The 19398-nt window shown below is 45.3% G+C and overlaps 1 protein-coding gene across 1 annotated transcript in view; it reads left to right on the top strand.

Moving 5' to 3' along the window:
• Positions 1–257: 257 nt before the first annotated feature.
• The window catches only part of TMEM26 (transmembrane protein 26), a 48796-nt gene continuing 29655 nt past the window's right edge, over positions 258–19398 (top strand). The window contains exons 1-2 of the mRNA XM_006022364.3: positions 258–578; positions 9225–9303. Coding sequence (XP_006022426.1) covers positions 388–578; positions 9225–9303 — 270 coding nt within the window. The 5' untranslated portion in view covers positions 258–387. The remainder of the gene's footprint in view (positions 579–9224; positions 9304–19398) is intronic.

Genomic DNA, 19398 nt, shown 5'->3' with positions numbered 1-19398 from the left:
AGTTGGAAATTACCACAGAAGTAAATTCCCCTGATTTTTCTAGCCCCTGAGAGAAGGATGTGAATGGGGCAAAATGAAATCCTTTATGCCTGTGGCTCACTGTGCTGAAGCAGAACTGTGCTGCTGAGTCCTGTAATGGAAATCACTGTATTTTGGAAGCATGATTTTTTTTAAAAAAAAGAGTTTTCAGGAAGTCTGGGGGAGGGGCAATGCTGTTTCTTTTTATTATAACAGGCCCCTTTGTTGAGATGGAACAAGAGAAGAGGTCTGTCTCCTTGTCCCGCTTACACATATCAGTTATTAGCAGGGCGACTTCCTATCACTCCTAAGAGGCACTGGGCCCCTGCAGTGAAGAATAACGGAGAGGAGGAGGGGCGCAAGCTGAGAATGGAGCTTCTAGTGCTAATCAATGCCCTGGTTACACGGCTGCTCTTTATTTTACACTCTCTGATCGGGGTTTGGAGAGTGACTGAAGTGAAGAAGGAACCCACGTACTGGCTGCTCGCACTGCTCAACCTCCTCCTGTGCCTGGAAACAGGTCTCACCCTCAAGTTTAAGCATGGGAAGGGCTACAAATGGTGAGCATATTCCCTCAAGTCCTCCAGAGGGTCTCTTAGTTCTTTGCATGTACGTTACTGCAGATCTGAGGCTCACTTGAACTGGGCTGTTATTTTATAGTAGGGCTGATTCTTTCTTCAGCTCTGTTCCAGGAGTTGCTCCTGCTTTGTCTTTGTTAAGCGGTCAGGGATTTTTGCATCAGCTGCTACACCAGGTTTGCCTCTGGGATTTTGGGGGCTTGGGGAGCTTTGGCAGCAGCAATGCCAAATCCAAAGGGCTTTTAAAAGAGGTAACTTGTGAAAAAGGCTGTTTGAAAATCAAACATTGTGGGGTGTGTCATGGGGAACCTCGAGAGTCTCCTGCCAGAGACTTTTTGTTCTTATGCTGCAAGACAAAGCACATTTTTTCCTTTGTGTTGGTGCTCCATCTACACAGACAGAGGCTTTGGGCTCTTTTTGAGCAACACCTCATGAAATAGCAAGCCTGTGCATGGAGCAGATATCTTGGCCACAGCCCAAGTAGTGGACTGTGGAGAAAGCAGGTTGCCAAGGCAATCCCCCATCTCCTCTGATAACCTCACTAATATCTATAGCTTTTGCTGTAAATGCCACTAAAATCTGGGCATTTTTCCTCAGCAGTAGTGCTTGTAGGAGTGACAGCCCTGATCCTACTCTAGAACAGTATCAACAGACACAAGATCATCAGCACAGTATGATGTATATTCTACTAAGTATTTCTAATCAAATTGGATGTGAATTTAGAGACTGTTTCATAGAGAAGCCACTGAGTTGTATATGCTCTGGTAAAAATGAATTGTAAGAGAATTCTTAAAATGTGTACCATAGTTCACCTAAGTACAAGACCATTACAGGTGTCTGGACAGCATCTATCCAGAAAGGATGATTTAGCTTTAATCTGCATCCTTTGCAATTCATTAACATAAGGCAGCCAAGCCAAATACTCTGTAAAAACAGAGATAAGGTATTTGTAACTGCCATATTGTGCTCGTCCATTTTTTAAAAACTTTGAAAGACAAATCCATAGGTAAAAGGTAAGGTACTCAAAGGATCACAAATGCTAACACCATCTTGCAAATGTATTATAAAAGTTCAGAGTACTATGGTGAAACAAAACATACAAACATTTCACAACCTAAACTTGAATATTCTTACAGCACTAATTTCCCTTGTACATTTTAATAATACAATAATACCTAATGATTATAAGTGTCAAAGTATTTGTTATATAGGAGCAAGAAAAGAACATCCAGCTATGCGATTCTAAAAAGTATAAAGCTATGCAGTTACATTTAAGGCAGTAATTCTCAACCAGGGTGCCAGGGTACCCTGTGATACCATTAGATCCTTTGCAGGGTGCCCTAGGAAGTGTGAAAAGATAAGACAGTAGGGCTGTGCAAAGCTTCGGATCATGATTCAGATTCAGAGATGATTTAGATGATTTGGAGGCTGAATCTATGAATCTGAATCAAATCTCTGGAAGCTTTAGGCTTTCTGAATTGATTTGGAGCTTCCAAATCGATTCGGAAAAGATTCGGAAAGGATTCGGAGATTCAGCCATAGGGTATAATGGGGAATCAATTAAATATCTATAACTTTGTTGTATTTTGGATGATTAAGATGAAACTTTCAGGAACAGTAGCCTCTTCTAAGTGCATGATTCATGCAGATTTCAAGGTTCTAGGTGCAGGGGTTATTGGGAACTGCACCTCAAATTTCTGAAAGCAAAACTCATGTCACGTGTGTGTGTTAGGCTACAGTGGGGTGAAAACTAAAAGGTAGGTAGCTCTTTCTGAGGCCACAAATCCTGCCAAGTTTCAAGGAGATAGGTGCAGGGGTTTCTGAGAAACTGCACCTCAAACTGCTGACAAGCAAAACTCATGACATAGGTGACACTGTGTGTGTGTTAAGGCACAGGGGGGTGAAAACTTCAAGGATGATAGCCCCTGCTGAGATCACAAAGCCTGCTAAGTTTTAAGGAGATGGGTGCAGGGGTTTGGGGGAAACTGCACCCCAAATTCTTGAAAGCAAAACTCAAGTCATGTGTAAGTGTTAAGCCACAGTGGGGTCACAACTGAAGAGATGGTAGCCCCTGTGGAGGCCACAAAGCCTGCCAAGTTTCAAAGATATAAGTGTAGGGGTTTGGGGGAAACTGCACCTTAAGCTGTGGACAAGCAAAACTCATGACATGACTGACACTGTGTGTGTTAAGGCGCAGCAAGTTGAAAGCTGCAGGCCTGCTAGCCCCTACTGAGGCCATGAAGCCTGCCAGCTATCAAAGAGATGGGTGCAGAGGCTTCTGGGTTCTGGGGCCCTGCACCTCTGGCTGCTGTCAAGCAAAACTGTGCCTGTCTTGGGGCACCGGGGGAGGGGAGGGCGGAGACTACTGTGGGCCTGGCTGCTAAGCTACTGTTACCAATCAATCATGATTCACTCAGGGACCAGCTCAATACACAGTAGCTAGTGAGGATAATGAGTTAATGAGCAAGGATTAACACCTACAAAACCATAGACTAAGGAGAGTAAAGAATCAATACAGAGCCAGGAACTGCTTCTGCTCCAAGACAGAGACAGTCATTTGCACAAGCACCCATGTCATGAGTTTTGCCTGTCAGCAGCTAGGGGTGCAGGGCCCCAGAACCCCTGCACCTATCTCCTGAACAGCTGGCAGGCTTTGTGGCTGCAGCAGGACCTAGCAGCCAGGTCTGCAGTAGTTTCTCCCCCCACTCCCCTGTGCCCCAAGACAGACACAATTGCACAAGCACCCATGACATGAGTTTTGCCTGTCAGCAGCCAGAGGGGCAGGGCCCCAGAACTCAGAAGCCCCTGCACCTATCTCTTTGACAGCTGGCAGGCTTCATGGCCTCAGTAGGGGTTAGCAGGCCTGCAGCTTTCACCCTGCTGCTCCTTAACACGTACAGTGTCACCCATGTCACAAGTTTTGCTTGTCTGCAGCTTGAGGTACAGTTTGCTCCAAACCCGTACACGTATCTCCTTGAAACTTGGCAGGCTTTGTGGCTTCTATGGGGCCACAAAGCATGCATCCCTGCAGTTTTGACCCCACTATGGCTTAACACATATACGTGACATGAGTTTTGCTTTCAAGAATTTGAGGTGCAGTTTCCCTGAAACCCCTGCACCTATCTCCTTGAAACTTGTCAGGCTTAGTGGCCTCAGCAGGAGCTACCATCCCTGTAGTTTTCACCCCACTCCTCCCAGCTCCAGGAGGTCAGGTATGCTGTGGGCACCCAGCATCCCCAGCTGTGGGACTGTGGGTCCTGGAAGCACCTAGAGTCCTCAGCAGTTGTAGGACTCGCAATGCCAATGGGCAAAGTGTACCCCTGTGGCTGAGAGCCCACAGCTGATAGGGCTCCCAGCCACAGGAACAACCCTGCAAATTAAAGCTCGATAGCAAGCAGGTATAAAGGCAGTGCACATTTTTGAGTTTTAACTTTATAGCTTGTTTGAGCTTTTTATCATGATAAGTACTTTGCACATGTAGCTGGTCTCAAGGTAATTGCACAACTAACCAGTTTATTGTGCAATACCTGTAATGTGTAGAGGGGGCCTTAAGGACATTGAGAATCAATGAGACCTAGGTTTCTAATCCCCAAGGTACTACTGAAAGTGAGGATTAGAGACTTTGAAAAATCTACCTTATCCAACATTTTAATTTGAAGCATGGTTAGAGTTGAGTTGTTATGTATTGGTGATGAATAATTATGGGAGATATTTAAGGAGAACCTTTTTTGAAAAATATATGGTTGGCATAGTGCTTTTTCCCCCATTACAATATGCTGTTATTAATATACCATGGAAAGGTAACTGGTACCTTGTCATTATCAGCAGAGAAAAGGATGGAATGGTCACTAAATGAACAGTTCTCACTGCTTGAGGGCATCCTTCTAGGTCATGGATAAGGCACATTGTGGATGTCACTGGATGAAATGCACAGTTCCATTGGTTATATCCTCCACACCAGCCTGTGACTAAATAAGGGACCTTCTTCTCCAGTACTGTCACACCTTTCACACAAAATTCTAAAAAACCCAGAACACAATTAGGAGGAGAAGACTGGATTCATGTCAACCTATCTGCATATGTAAAAATTTAAGGACTGTCCCAGACTTGAGAGACCTTTGCTATTTCCTTAAAAATACAAAAATCAAAAGCCACTAAATTCACCATATACTAATGATAACAATCAGGTTCTCCAATCTAACCCCTTGCTGATGCAGTATTATTTCTTAACTGGGGTTCATCTTTATTCTGAAAGCTCTGTAAGGAAAAACCTGGCTTATGTCAGATACTGTGTAATCTCTCTTGAACAATGTCATGCAAACTAGCCACTAACTTCAAAGTGAACAAAGGATTCCCACACAAATTTAGGTGAAGATTCAACAATATATAGCACTAGAACAGAACCTTGCACAAGTATGAAGACCAGTATGAAGCCTCCACTGAAATTGGTACAGACTTCAAGCCTGACTACTTAATACCCACTACATGTTATACGGGAAGAAGAAAACAGATTAATTTGAGCAAGTAAATTCAAGCATTCAGCTGTCAAGGATGTTTACCTAGCATATAAAAATTTGATGACGAGGGCCACAGTCCTACAATTCATAGCTCAGGGATGAGCATGTGCATTTGCACAGAACACAGATTAGTGCCAACAATGATACACCATCGCCTCTGCTTCTGCTTTGGGTAGTTCATCCCTAAAATGAAACTAGATACCTGCTACTTGAGTTTACATTTGTGAATTCCTACAATGCAATTAAACCTACAGAAAGAAGCATGCTTGACTTTCCAGAAGAATTTAGGGGTGTGTGAAGTGAGCCCTATTCAATTCGGATTTGGATTCGGCCCAAATCAGTGACAGTGATTTGGTTAATTGATTTGGATCGTTGTGCCTAATTCGATTCAACTGAATTCGAATCTGAAGATTAAATGCTGATTCAGAGAATCAGCAATTCAGACACGGACAGCTTTAAAAAATTTTTCTACATACCTTGAGGTAGCAGGCATGGCTTGTGATCACTGCAATGCTGGGGTGCATGGAGCGTCCCACAGGAGTGCGGGGTGGGGGGGGGCACCACATGCTCGGCGGCAAACCCAGAAGTGGACCAGAAGTACTTCCAGTCCACTTCCTGGTCTGCTGGGGAGCATGCTGGCTTCATGGGAACCCCAGGTGCCCCTCCCCAGACTCAGAAGGCACCAGTCACTGAGCCGGGGGGGACATTGGGGTGTCCCCCTAAGCACTCCCTGGAAGAACCGGAAGTGGACTGGAAGTGCTTCTAGTCCACTTCTGGGTTTGCTGCTGAGCACACTGGGGGGCCCCCATGCTTCGGTGGCACACTCCATGCGCCCCACCATTGCAGCAATCATGAGCCCCTGCTACCTAGAGCTATGTAGAAAAAACACATAAAGCTGTCTCTGTGTCCAAATCTCTGAATCTTTCCAAATTTCTCTGAATCAATTCGGAGGGTTCTGATTCGATTCGGAGAGCTTAAAGGGTCCTCTGATTTGATTCAGATTCAGAGATTCAGCCACCAAATTGGGCTGAATGTCTGCCAAATTGAATCAGGGACCAAAGCTTTATACAGCCCTAGTAGAAATCTAACATTTTCCACCCCTATCCTAGAGCTTCCAGGATAACCTCTAGCAGGTTCACGCATCACTGTGGTATAACAGTTAGTAAATATCTGATTATTAAAGATGATCCCTGGTTCAGCTATGGACTGGGGTCATTAATGCACCATGATCCTCTGATAGTGGCATACTATAGGCATGTCTACACATGCCTATTAATGCACAGTAAAAACTCCAGGGCAATAAACTCCCATGTGCACCTGGGATTGCTGTATGTTGAGCCAGGGCTTGCTGCATTTACTGTGCAGCTAATTAGTCAACTGCACAGTAAGCATCTTGTGTAGATGTACCCTGTAGGATCTTTTGGAAATATGGAAACTTTTGAAGAAGTCAGGGTACAAATCTTCCTTTAGCTTATATGGATAGACTGCTTTAAATCCTCCTAAAGGTAAACTAAAGTTATCCAAATATGTCAGAGGATCGCTAAAAATTTGGGGTACTTAGAGTTTCAAAGAAATTACATTTGGATGTTAGGGATATAAATTAATTCACAACACCATTGGATAATGGATTTTCTTGTAGTCATAAATACCAAAATTCAATATCAACAACTTAAGTTCATAGAAATACCCATGGTCACTGCATGTTTGTGTCATTGATCTGTTTGCATCACATTGAAAACTGTATCTCCAGAATAGCCAGGTATTACATCCATAAATTGTAGATATAGTTTCTGGTTGCTTTAGCACAAGCAATTAACAGTGGCAGCCAAAGTTGGACAAAGAATAGTTCCTCTGGGTAGCTTTTTCTGAAAGGAAAGTCAAGGCTAAAACTCCCGAGCTTAACTGGCTAGAGACAGCATTATTAGATCAGTGCTGCTAGTCTGCCAGCTGGAATGTTTTTCCTACAGGAAAAATAGCCAACCTTTGTTCAAGATAAAATATGGCAGTCTTCTGTTCTACACCTGCTTCATGTTTCTGGGTGGAAATTAGAGTTTGTATGTTCCCTTCTTAAATAATCTGGCCAAAAGTCAGTAACAAAAGAATGAAGTAAAATAAATAAATAAATAAAAACAGGCACAACTAAGTCTTTTTGAAGGCAGTTGCATCAGGTGTTTGATTAGGACATTTTATGTCAGTTTAGCAAGCTGATACCAGTAATTTTCCCTTGTGCCAATCATATTGCACTCCAGTTTTTAAGCTTTAATTTAAGAGAGGCTAAGCTTTTACCCCCTATGTTTGGAAAAATAGTCCTTGCAACATTCAAAACATGAACAGAATTGAAATGCAGCCATGTCTGCACCCATCTGCAGATAGTGTGAAATGAGATTTATCAGTTTGTTGCAGTGGGTGCATCTACATGTGCCCTTTACTGTGGAACTTGACTGTGGAGCTACGGTGTAGCAGCCCCAGGCTGGCAGACTGACCCCCTGGGCCCTCTGCCAGCTGGGGCTGCTCTGCCCTGGCTCAACGTACTGTGGTCCCAAGCACACATATAAATGCTGCACCCAGAAGCAATAAACTGTGCCAGAGTTTACTGCTATGTGCTAGTTGTACATGTAGATACACCCAGTGGGTATTAATTACAGAGCCTAATAATAATAATTCAGATTTTAACAGGAAGCATTTAATCATTTTCAAATCCAAGAAAGAGAAGGAACTGATCATGTTGAGAAGATGTATATAGTCTCTGATATTAAGAATGGATAGAGCTTGCATTAGCTGAAGCAACTGGAATGACTACAGTCTCAGCAACAGGAAAGCTGTGATCATCAGATCAGTTTATGAGAAAAGTCCTGCTTTAAAAAATACAAACATGCTATGGAAATAATTCACAACATAAATTTAATAATAAGGCTAATATTTTCCATAATATCCCTAAAATGCTTTAATTCTACTGAAACATCATCCTAGCCCAAATGGTTAGGCTGCTTCAAGCAGTTTCATTTGACTAAAGTATTTACTAATGACTCTTATGAGAACCCAGTAAAATTCCTCAGAAGACTTGATCCTACATCACAGAAATTGATGGGAATTTTGCCATTCATTTGAAATAGGTGTAGGGTTAGGAAACTAGGATTTGATCACAATCACATTGAAGCCAATGGAAAGACTCCCCTAGATTTCAAAAGTATTTCAATAATGTTTATAGACTAGACAAGTTGGATGGAAAATTAATTACATCAGACCTCACTCTTAGTCCAAAACCAAGTATAATATAAAGAAACTGTTGGCAGGGATTTAATTGAAAAATGTAAACAACTCTCATAATAAAATCCCATTTAAAAGAGAGAGCAGCATTCCACTCTGTGAGAATGATTGAGGAAAATGTATGTAGAAGGTATGACAAAACACTTAATGTTCCTGGAAAACAAGCCCTGCTCGGGAAGGTAGTGTCAGGAAGAGAGTCTAAAGTATTACAAAGATCTTTGAACCAGCGAGAAGTAATACATAAGGTGAAAGAGAACCAGAGAATCAGATTCACAGTGAACAAGATTACAGGATTGCACATGTGTATATTGGACCCCATATTCTTATAGGCAGTTTTATTCCTTTTTGAAAGATCTTTGATGAGGAAACATTTGTTTTGGTTACCTTGGCTGCATTTACATATACTGCTCTCAAATGACTTTTATAGCATCTCACTAGTATAAAAGCCACAATAGAGCGACTCCAAATTTACGCTAACTTGAGATAAGAAGGATGTTTTTGGCTAGAGATTTCTAAACACTCATTCTACACAGAATTCCATATGTGAAGTATAAATTAGAAAACAGCATAATTTTGCTTTAGAAAGGTGTTCAAAGAAGTCTGTATAGATGGTCACATTAAGACTCATATGCATTGATTGCATTAGAAATTCAGTGAGAATTACATCCATTAGAGATGTTGTTTGCAGCTACTCTGCAATATTCAATATGGCAGAATCCACAAAACACTTAAAACATAGTTCACATTGAAAGGTAATATACTCAAAGCCCTACTCCTAAAATGGGATGATATGTGATGCTTGAAGAAGTGTTGTAACTAAGCCATCTTTTCTTTTCCTTCACAGGTTTTCACCAGCAATATTTTTATACCTGATTAGTATAGTTCCATCATTGTGGCTACTAGAAACTGGTCATGAGAATCAGGTATTTCTTATGTTTACATACCTGAAAACTGATATGTTTCTTGGTTCATTCACTCATGGTTTCAAAAGTCTTTAGTATTGTCTCTACTATTCATTTTACTTTCTGGGTCTCCTAATGCAATTCCAACTCTAGTAATACACTTTTTAATACTTAATTTGTTTTGCTAATTTTGGCTTAATGAACCTCCTTACTAACTAGACCAAAGCCAGTCACATTTATATTCAGCTTATAGAGTTGAGACAGGAAATCTCAAGGTTAATCAGTTCCAGCTTTTCACTCTGGCTTACTGGTTTGAATCCAGCTCAGGCTGAGAAAAGGCATTACAGTCAGAGAGCTATTTTATCATAAGCATATGAAATAAGATGTTGGTTTCAGTCCAGTAATAGACAGGTATCATGGCCACAAGCAAGTAAAAAATTGAAACAGATCTGCTTAATATTGTTAGGTTGCTGCCAACATCATTCTACTTAGGAATGAATGACATTAGCCCCTTTATACAGGGCCCCACTTCAGCCTTATTTTAAGGATTTAAAGTAGGAAAATAATGGTTTGCAGCCCTTGCACTGGCCAGAGATTAATTTACTTTTGCCTTCTGTAAATAAATAGAGGTCCTCAGTATCCAGATCTACTACTCACCTAAATAAACATATATAAATGGGACTGGGACACAATAGAACTAGAACTTGATTCTGTTTCTAGCTCTACAGTGGAGCCACTTCTTAACTTTAAGCAAGTAATGCTGTCTTTGCCTCTGTTTGCCTGGAAAAGGGTACTGGAGACTTACTATCCTTTGCGAACAGTTTGAAATCCCTGAAGTAAGAGTGTAAATAAAGGCAAAGGGTCAGATGCAACCTAAACCTAAAACTGCAATCCTCTGCACTGCTACCACCTAACTTTAAGGTGCTTGAAGTCCATGGGTGCTTGACTATTTTACCATAAATTCGACCCGGTACCTAAAATTCTGCTTTTTCTCATGCCCCAAAACACCACATACTTAACAGAGCCAAGCAGCTTAGTGCCCAGTTCATTCCAGTTAAATTCCTGAAATATAGGAGTTGCTCTGCCTTGAGATGCTAAATCTGGAAGGTGTTATTACACCGTGCCTGAGTGTAACATACAGTGGTGGCTACCACTTCCTTTTCAACCAGATAAAGAGGTGCTTGCCCCCTTCTACACAATAGCCTGGGGTTTAGAGCACTTGCCTAGGATGAGGAAGATCCATGTTCAATTATCGCCTCTGCATGAGGTGATTCAGACATATCTCCCTGGAGAGTGCTGTAATCACCAGTTTACTCTGTGTAGCAGCCTTTAAAAAAATGGACCGACCTGAGCAGAATGGGAAAGGCTGCCTGGCAGAGAGACAGAGTTTGTCCCAGAAGGGACACTGTAGGCTCTGAGGGCAAGTGAAGCTGTTTTGGAAGCAGTTCTGTTGGAAGTGGGAAGGGTGATGTAACCCCAGCAAAGTTTTGAAATAGAGCCATTAGCAAAAGCCCGGGAAGGGCCCTGAGCTGGAATTGTCTGCGAGGGTGCTTGATTGTAAGGGGAGGCTCTCCACTCAGGGGCACTGCAGCAGCTTCCCGGGGGGCTGGGCAGGGCTACTGGCTATCGGATACCCCAGGATCCCATTATTCAGGTGAGGGCGCATGTAGTGTCACGCCCAGGGTTACATTGTGGGGGCTCGTCTGGGATTTCTTGGCAGTGTACCCATCTTAACAGGTGCCATTTACCCGTAGCTGAGTGTCTCCCCCACCTTGCAGCAGGCTTGTGTTTTTGTTTTGATTTGCTTGTCCCAAATAATTTTTCACTCCATTGTGGGAGTGTTGGTGTGAGGGTTCTCAAATGTTATGGTCATGGCCATGGCTAAGCTTCTGCAGTGGTTTATGGAGCTGCAGGTGAGCCCAGGGAGGGTGATTGTGATTACCAACATCCCCAAGGGCCTTTCAGCAGAGGCCATTCAGGATCTACTTAGGGGTTCCTATCAATGCCTTAGACTATGTCAGGTGCATGGAGTGTGCCCTGATGAAAGAGGGGATCATCAGATGGCAGTATGTGAACTGACAACCACAGTGGATGCCCTGTGAATTCCCTGGATGCTAGAGGTCATAGATGAGGAAGTCTAGGCTGTAACTCTAGTAGATAGGGGGCCTGCGCCTCGCTCAGACTCTGGAGGGGAATCCGAAGAACCCCACTCCAGAGGAGCGGAAGACCCTGTACCAGCTGCCCCAGGTGAGAGTGGGGTGGGCTCCAGAGCGCCAGATCCAGAGTGGGCAAAGGCATTGAGAAAAGCCCTGAAGGAGGCACTCCAGCCATCACCTGAGTCGGTTGCCTACAAGAGGTTCCACATATTTTCAGAGAAGGACCCACTCCTCCCGGGGGAAGAGACTTTTGAGGCTTGGCATTCCCATATGATGGAGACGGCCTTGTGGGCAGTCTCAGAAGAGGAGAAGCAGAGGCGGCTGCTGGAGAGTCTCTGAAATCCAGCTTTTGAAGTGGTCCGAATGGTTAAGGAGGAAAACTCCAACATTTCGGTTCTCCAGTGTCTCAAACTTCTGTCTTGTGTCTTTGGAAAATCAGTGCAAGCCGAAGCTTTGTTCCTGGAATTTAATAAGACATACCAACAAAAAGGAGAAACACCCTCAGCTTACATCCTGTGATTAGAGAGAGTGTTACAGCAGCTAGTGGCCCAAGGAGGACTCACTCAGGAGATGGCTGGCAAGGCTCACTTGCAGCAGCTCCGGGTAGGAATGCTTTATGATGAACAACTGGTAGGGGAGCTCAACCTCACTTGGAGGAGAGAGAATCCCCCTACATTTGGGCATTTGCTTCGGGAAATCAGGGAGGCTGAAAGCCTACAAGCTGTAAAGGTCTCCATCAAAGCGGTAACACCAGCGCCAGCCCAGGGATTGGCCGTGGCTCCGTGCCCACCACAAGCATTGGTTGTCGAGATGCTGATGGCGCCTGACTTTGACAATGATGCTCCACAGCCACTAGCTGTGCTGCACCAGCAAGACCAGGTGATACGGGGAAATCAGCCCAGGGCCTCCCAAGGCTCACCGGCTATCAGGTCACAATGGCCTACCCAGCCCGAGGGGAAAGAAAAATTTTGTTACAGGTGCAGGGAAGATGGACATTTCAAGCGCCAGTGTACAAGTCAGGGAAACCCGCCCTTGGTATGGCAGTGACTGCAGGCAACAAGGGAGGAGCCGGGAAATGGTGGCGAGACCTGGGTAAGGAGCCGACCTGAGTCTCAGCTCCCCCCAGGCTCTGACAGTCCTGGAATCCCAGCTCGGTTTCCCCCAGGACTAGTGGGGCCTAGGGCAGAGGTCCCTATGGTGATAGAGGGACGGGAGTATATTGCTGTTTTAGATAGTGGGTCACAAGTAACTATCATATTCCAGTCTTTCTATGACAAGTTTTTGAAGCATCTACCACTGCAATCACTAACTGGGCTGGGGCTATGTGGCTTAAGCCAAGAGGTCTACCCATACAGTGAGTATGTTACTGCCCAGCTAGAGTTCCCCAAGGAAGTGGCCGGGGTATGCAAGTCTATGGCTGTTACTGCGCTTGTGTCCCCAGATCCTAAGTGGATGCGGGGGGCCAATATAATTGTCGGAACCAACTCCAGTCTATTCCAGGTGCTAGTGCAATATTGTAGGCAAAAGGCCGGGAAGCAGTACTTAACAGCTTTGCCCATGCATGCCCTTTGCGCTGGAGCGTATCAGCAGATTGAGACCTCAGCCGGCCCTGAAACTGATGTCAGGCTAGGAGCTTTGTATTATGCAGGCAAGACTCCTGAAAAGGTGCCTGCGCGAGGCAGAAAGTTTTTACTCACTGCCCCTAAGGGCATTGCCCGGACCCATCATAAGAAGCTGGCTGTGGTAGAGCCACCTAAGAACTCTGGACCTTTAAGGCAGATGCTGGTTCCCAGTGGGGTAGTCGATACTGGATGGCAAGCTCCATTTTTAGTGACAGTATTAGTAGTGAACCCCACAGGAAAAGACATGACAGTGAAACTGGGGCAATGTGTAGCTGAACTGGTTGAAGCAGAGGTAGCTGTGTCACCTACACAGTCTTCGCAAACCCAGATTGTGGACCCTGCAAGGTTCAATTTTGGGAGCTCCCCGATGCCAGCTGCTTGGAAGACCCAACTGCAGGACAAGCTAAGTGCTCGAGGAAACGTATTCTCTGTGCATGAGTGGGATGTTGGGCTGGCTAAAGGAGTGGAGCATTCTATTCGGCTTCAGGACACCCGACCGTTTCAGGAGCGTTCCTGATGAATATGGGCAGAAAACAACAGAATGCAATTCAACAAGGAGAAATGGAAAGTGCTGCACCTAGGGAGGAGAAATGTCCAGCATACCTACTGCCTAGGAAATGACCTGCTTGGTGGCATGGAAGCGGAAAGGGATCTTGGAGTCCTAGTGGACTCCAAGATGAATGTGAGTTGTCAGTGTGACGAAGTCATCAGAAAAGCTAATGGCACTTTATCGTGCATCAGCAGATGCATGATGAACAGAACCAAGGAGGTGATACTTCTCCTCTATCAGGCGCTGGTCAGACGGTAGTTGGAATACTGCGTGCAATTTTGGGTGCCGCACTTCAAGAGGGATGTGGATAACCTGGAGAGGGTCCAGAGAAGGGCCACTCATATGGTTAAGGGCTTGCAATTCAAGCCCTATGAGGAGAGACTGGGGCACCTGGACCTCTTCAGCCTCCGCAAGAGAAGGTTGAGAGGTGACCTTGTGGCTGCCTATAAGTTCATCATGGGGGCACAGAAGGGAATTGGTGAGGTTTTACTCACCAAGGCGCCCCTGGGGGTTACAAGAAATAATGGCCATAAGCTAGCAGAGAGCAGATTTAGACTAGACATTAGGAAGAACTTCTTCACAGTTAGAGTGCCTCTTTCCTGCCTATGCAGGGGGTCGGACTCGATGATCTATTGAGGTCCCTTCCGACCCTAACATCTATGAATCTATGAATCTATGAATTTCCCTTTCAGAGATGGAGGATGTGAGGCAGCACCTCCATGAACTTTTGGACCATGGCATCATCTCTGAGACACGTAGCCCATATGCCTCCCCAATTGTGGTAGTGCGAAAAAAATCTGGCAAAATTCAGATGTGCATTGATTATCGAACCCTCAACAGCCGCAATACTGTGGACCAATACACTGTTCCCTGAGTGCAAGATGCCCTTGATTGTTTGTTGGGAAGCCAGTGTTTCTCAGTGCTTGATCTGCAGAGTGGTTATTACCAAATTCTGCTGGCACAAGAGGATAAAGAAAAAACAGCTTTCATCTGCCCACTGGGGTTCTACCAATTCAAGCAGATGCCCCAGGGGATCTCCGGTGCCCCTGCTACATTTCAACGGTTAATGGAAAAGGTAGTGGGAGATATGAACATGACCCAAGTGCTGGTATACCTGGATGACCTCATAGTATTCGGGGAGACGTTAAAGGAGCATGAAGAATGACTGTTGAAAGTCCTGGATCAATCGCAAGCTGCTGGGCTTAAGCTTGCCCTGGACAAGTGCCAGTTTTGCCAGACATCAGTCAAATACATTGGACATATAGTGTCCCAGGAGGGAGTCAGTACAGACCCCAATAAGATCAATGCCATGGCAATGTGGCCAAGGCCAAGGAACTTTCAGGAGCTTAAGCAATTCTTGGGGTTTGCTGGGTACTATAGATGATTTGTCCAGAACTATGCCAGCTTGGCAAAACCCCTAAATGACCTCACTCAGGGATATCAGACGAGAAGGAGTCAGATCCAAAGTAAAGGAGCTCTGTCTAAGGCAACAGCAGGCAGGCCCTTGGATTTGCAGGACCCATTAGAGTCATTTGGGCCATGATGGGATGAAAATTTTGAGTGGGTGTTCAGAGCCCTCATCCAGAGTTTGACATGTGTCCCGGTATTAGTTTATGCAGACCCTCAATGGCCCTTTGTATTGCATATGGATGCCAACCTTGAGGGGTTGGGGGCTGTGCTATACCAAGAGCCCCAAGGAAAATTAAAACCCGCTGCTTTTGCCAGCCGAGGCTTAGTCGACAGTGAAACTCAGTACCCGGCGCATAAGCTAGAGTTCCTTGCACTCAAGTGGGCGGTGTCTGACAAATTCAAGGACTACCTGTATGGGACCCAGATTGAAGTGTGGACTGATAACAATCCACTGACCTATGTGCTAACAAGTGCCAAGCTGGATGCCATAGGGCACCGTTGGGTAGCAGCATTGGCCGATTACCGGTTCAGCTTGCATTATAGAGCAGGGAGGAAAAACATAGATGCTGACACTTTATTGCGACAACTGTATAAGCAGGAGAGAGAAATAGCAATGGTGGATGAGGTGCAGAACATCTGTGGTTTGGAGGAAAGAAAAACATCTGAGGCAGAGAGTCTACCTGACTGTGCAGCAGAAGTGCTGGGCCTGCCACCGGACAGTGTCCCATGGGCCATGGTGGGTTATGTGACTCTAGATCAATCACCGCTGCCATGACTCAATGCCATGGGATGGCAGCGAGCTCAAGAAGCTGACCCTGACATAAAAGAAATTTTAGAAAAAAAGAAAAAAGGGGACTTGTCAAAGGAATTCAAGCCTAAAACATTTGGTGGCCAACACCTCCTTTGTGAATGGCCCCGACTGAGGGTCAAAGAGGGAGTGCTGTATCGAATGGTAGCCGCCCTGGATGGGGGCACTCACAAGCAACTAGTGCTGCCCCAAGAATACTGGACACTGGCACTGAGAGCATTGCATGACAACCTCGGGCACCTTGGGGTCAAGCGCATGCTGTCATTGGTTTGGGACTGATTTTATTGGCCTGGGATGGCCAGATGTGTCCAAAAGAAATGTGAAATTTGTGCACGCTGTGTGCAGTGGAAAACTTTGCCAACTAGGACAGCTTACCTGCACACCATTAGCAGTTCAAAGCCCTTGGAGCTGGTGTGTATTGACTTCCTAACTATTGAAACTGATCGCAAAAACATCAGCAACGTACTAGTAGTCACAGATCACTTTACCAGGTATGCCCAGGCCTACCCCACCAGGGACCAAAGGGACACCACTGTGGCAAAGGTTCTATGGGAAAAGTACTTTGTGGTGTATGGCCTTCCAGAGCGGATCCACTCTGATCAGGGGCAAGACTTCGAAAGTCACCTATTAAGAGAAATTTTTCCAGATGGCTGGTATCTGGCTGTCACAGACCACTCCCTATCACCCCCAAGGGGACCCTCAGCCGGAGAGGTTTAACCAGACTCTTCTTAATATGTTGGGTACACTGAGGAATGAACAGAAGGATCGTTGGAGCCAACACCTAGCTTTTTTGGTGCACACGTACAACACTACCAGAAATGATGCCACCGAAGCCAGCCCCTACTCACTCATGTTTGGAAGGGAACCTTGACTACTGATAGAACTCTGCTTTTGGGTTGCCAAGGACCAGGATGAGTCTGAATCATATGGACAGTATGCTCAAAAGCTGAGAGAGAGACTGCGGCGAGCATATTGGCTGGCAATGGAGGCTGCCCATCAAAACACAGCCTGGCACACGCAGAGGTATGACCTTTAAGTGTGTCCACAAGGCCTACAGGTCAGAGATAGAGTGCTGCTGAGGAACCTTGGGGTGGTAGGAAAACACAGATTTGCTGATAGGTGGTGGCCCTCTCCTTACGTTATTGAAAGACAACTTGGGAATTTACCAGTCTACAAAATACGCCCTGAAAGGGGAAGGGGCCCAGAAAAAACTGTGCATAGGAACTTGCTCCTTCCATTAGGGGAGTTGGTGGGACACCCATTGACAAGAGAAGGGGTTCATGAGTCCCCACAGAAAAGTACCACATGGCAGCGGATCCGTTGTGCAAAGCAGGAAGGGCGTGAGCTCACTGGACACTGGCATGAGCCCAATAGTGAGTCTGAAGAGGACTATTCTGAAGGGCTAGGCCTAGGTACTGGGGTTGCCTGGTGTTACTTGGAGCCTGAGGACCCCGTGGACCCCAGTGTGGGGCCCATCCCAGGGGGTTTCCCTCAGCCCAGGGAGAGTAGTAGCCCGGTTCAGAATACGACAGGAGTCTCATCAAATCCTACTGCAGGTAGCACCGGTACAGAACAGGAGGACCAGGAGTTGGGGTCCCCACGTGGTCAGGGTTGGAGTCCTGATGGCACTGAAGAAGTTAGCTCCAAGGAGATAGTGCTTGATACACCCCGGCCCATTCGAATAAGGAAAGGAGTATCCCAGCTGACATACGATGTGCCGGGAGTCAGCGGCAAGGTCTCCATCTCTTCGCCGTGGAAGTACTAAGGGACTGAGACTGCATCCAGCCCGGTTCGCTGGGACAATGAACCTTGATGCAGGGAAGGATGTAGCAGCCTTTAAAAAAATGGACCCACCTGAGCAGAATGGGAAAGGCTGCCTGGCAGAGAGACAGAGTTTGTCCCAGAGGGGACACTGTAGGCTCTGAGGGCAAGTGAAGCTGTTTTGGAAGCAGCCCTGTTGGAAGTGGGAGAGGTGATATAACCCCAGCAAAGTTTTGAAATAGAGCTGTTAGCAAAAGCCCAGGGACGGCCCTGAGCTGGGATTGTCTGCAAGGATGCTTGATTGTAAGGGGAGGCTCTCCGCTCGGGGACACTGTAACAGCTTCCCAGGGGGGCTGGGCAGGGCTACTGGCTATTGGGTACCTCAGGATCCCATTATTCAGGTGAGGGCGCATGTAGTGTCGCGCCCAGGGTTACATCTGGGATGGGAGTATTCTTCAGTTGAAGCTGCTGTACCATGCAGAAGAGAATTTGAGATCTGTTAGGCCAGAAAGAGGGCATGATTCTTTAGTCTGGTGGGTATGGTACTCAGGTAGGAGAGAGAAGTTCTGAATCCAACTCCAAGAGCTGTTTACAAAAAACAATTACTGAAATGCAAACACATAAACAGTTCTTATAGCCAGAATGGGAAGTCAGGGCTCCCCGGTCTCAGGTAAATGACCTAACCATTAGACTACAAAGTGAGGTTCTCTTATGCTGTCTCTCTCTCCAAGTGAATCTTGCATTGTTTTCCACACTCAGAACAATTTAAATGGGAGGTATAAACAGCAGCAGCACCCAGTCTATTCTAAAGCCTTATTGTTAAGGTACTGTCCAGGGAAATTAGGAAAAACATGATTTTAATCCAGTCAGGCAGAAGAGGAGACAACACCTGGGTCTCCCAGATACTAAGTGAGTGCTCTAACTGCTAAGGATATTGTATGTAATAGAGACATTGCCTCCTCCAGACATGTTTTAAAAGAAAAAGTGTCCTCTGCTTGTTGTTTGGAAGAAAAGATGCATGAACATTCTTTCATGAGAGGGCTCTGGGCTATGGATCCCAAGTGGATGGTAATATTTCTCAACAGTACTGAGCAGGGTATCAAAGACACCTCTATTTTCTGTATTTCTTGGTGCCCAACTCCAAGAGATAAAACAATGAACAGAATGATTTTAGGTGACAAATTCTTCCCAGGCACTGTCTGGGGAGACTAGGCAATTAACACAGGGTTCTGAATTCCCCCTAAATTGTAGGTGTCCAGATCCCTTGTTTGGATCTAACCCTAAGTCTTTTCATAATTCATGAGAATTACAGTAATATTAGATGTAAGGACTGAATCATGACTACTGTCTGCAGCACTAGGTAGAGATTAGTCCCCAGTTTTAGAGCCAATTCTGCATGAGCCCCAGCCTCTGCCAACAGAGTTTAGAGCAGCCTTACTGTTCCTTCTCCCCTGGCATCCCCTTTATGAGAGCAGAACATGGAAGAACCAGGTAACCCAGATCTTCATCAGCTGATGATTCTCCCATGCTGTCATCTCCCTACAAAGGGCATCTTTAAGTCTCCATAATGCTGCCAGAGGACTTAGCTCAGATCAGGATTTGGCCCTATGAGTTGCATTAAAACGTCTTCAAAGGAACCTGAGAGGCACATTAACTGAAAGCAATAGAAAAAAAATACATAAATTAGATTAAAGCAATATGGCTGCCTTATTTTCTACGTTGAAACATTGTTAGATCACACAGAAGCAGTATCAAATATTCAAAATTGTGTTTATACTGAAAATGCCTCAGGCTCTTTCTAAATACAGC

Source organism: Alligator sinensis, unplaced genomic scaffold, assembly GCF_000455745.1.
Source record: "Alligator sinensis unplaced genomic scaffold, ASM45574v1 scaffold674_1, whole genome shotgun sequence".
NCBI classification, from domain to species: Eukaryota; Metazoa; Chordata; order Crocodylia; family Alligatoridae; genus Alligator; species Alligator sinensis.
Note: the sequence above shows the minus strand (reverse complement) of the source record. Positions and strands in the feature narration are given on the sequence as shown.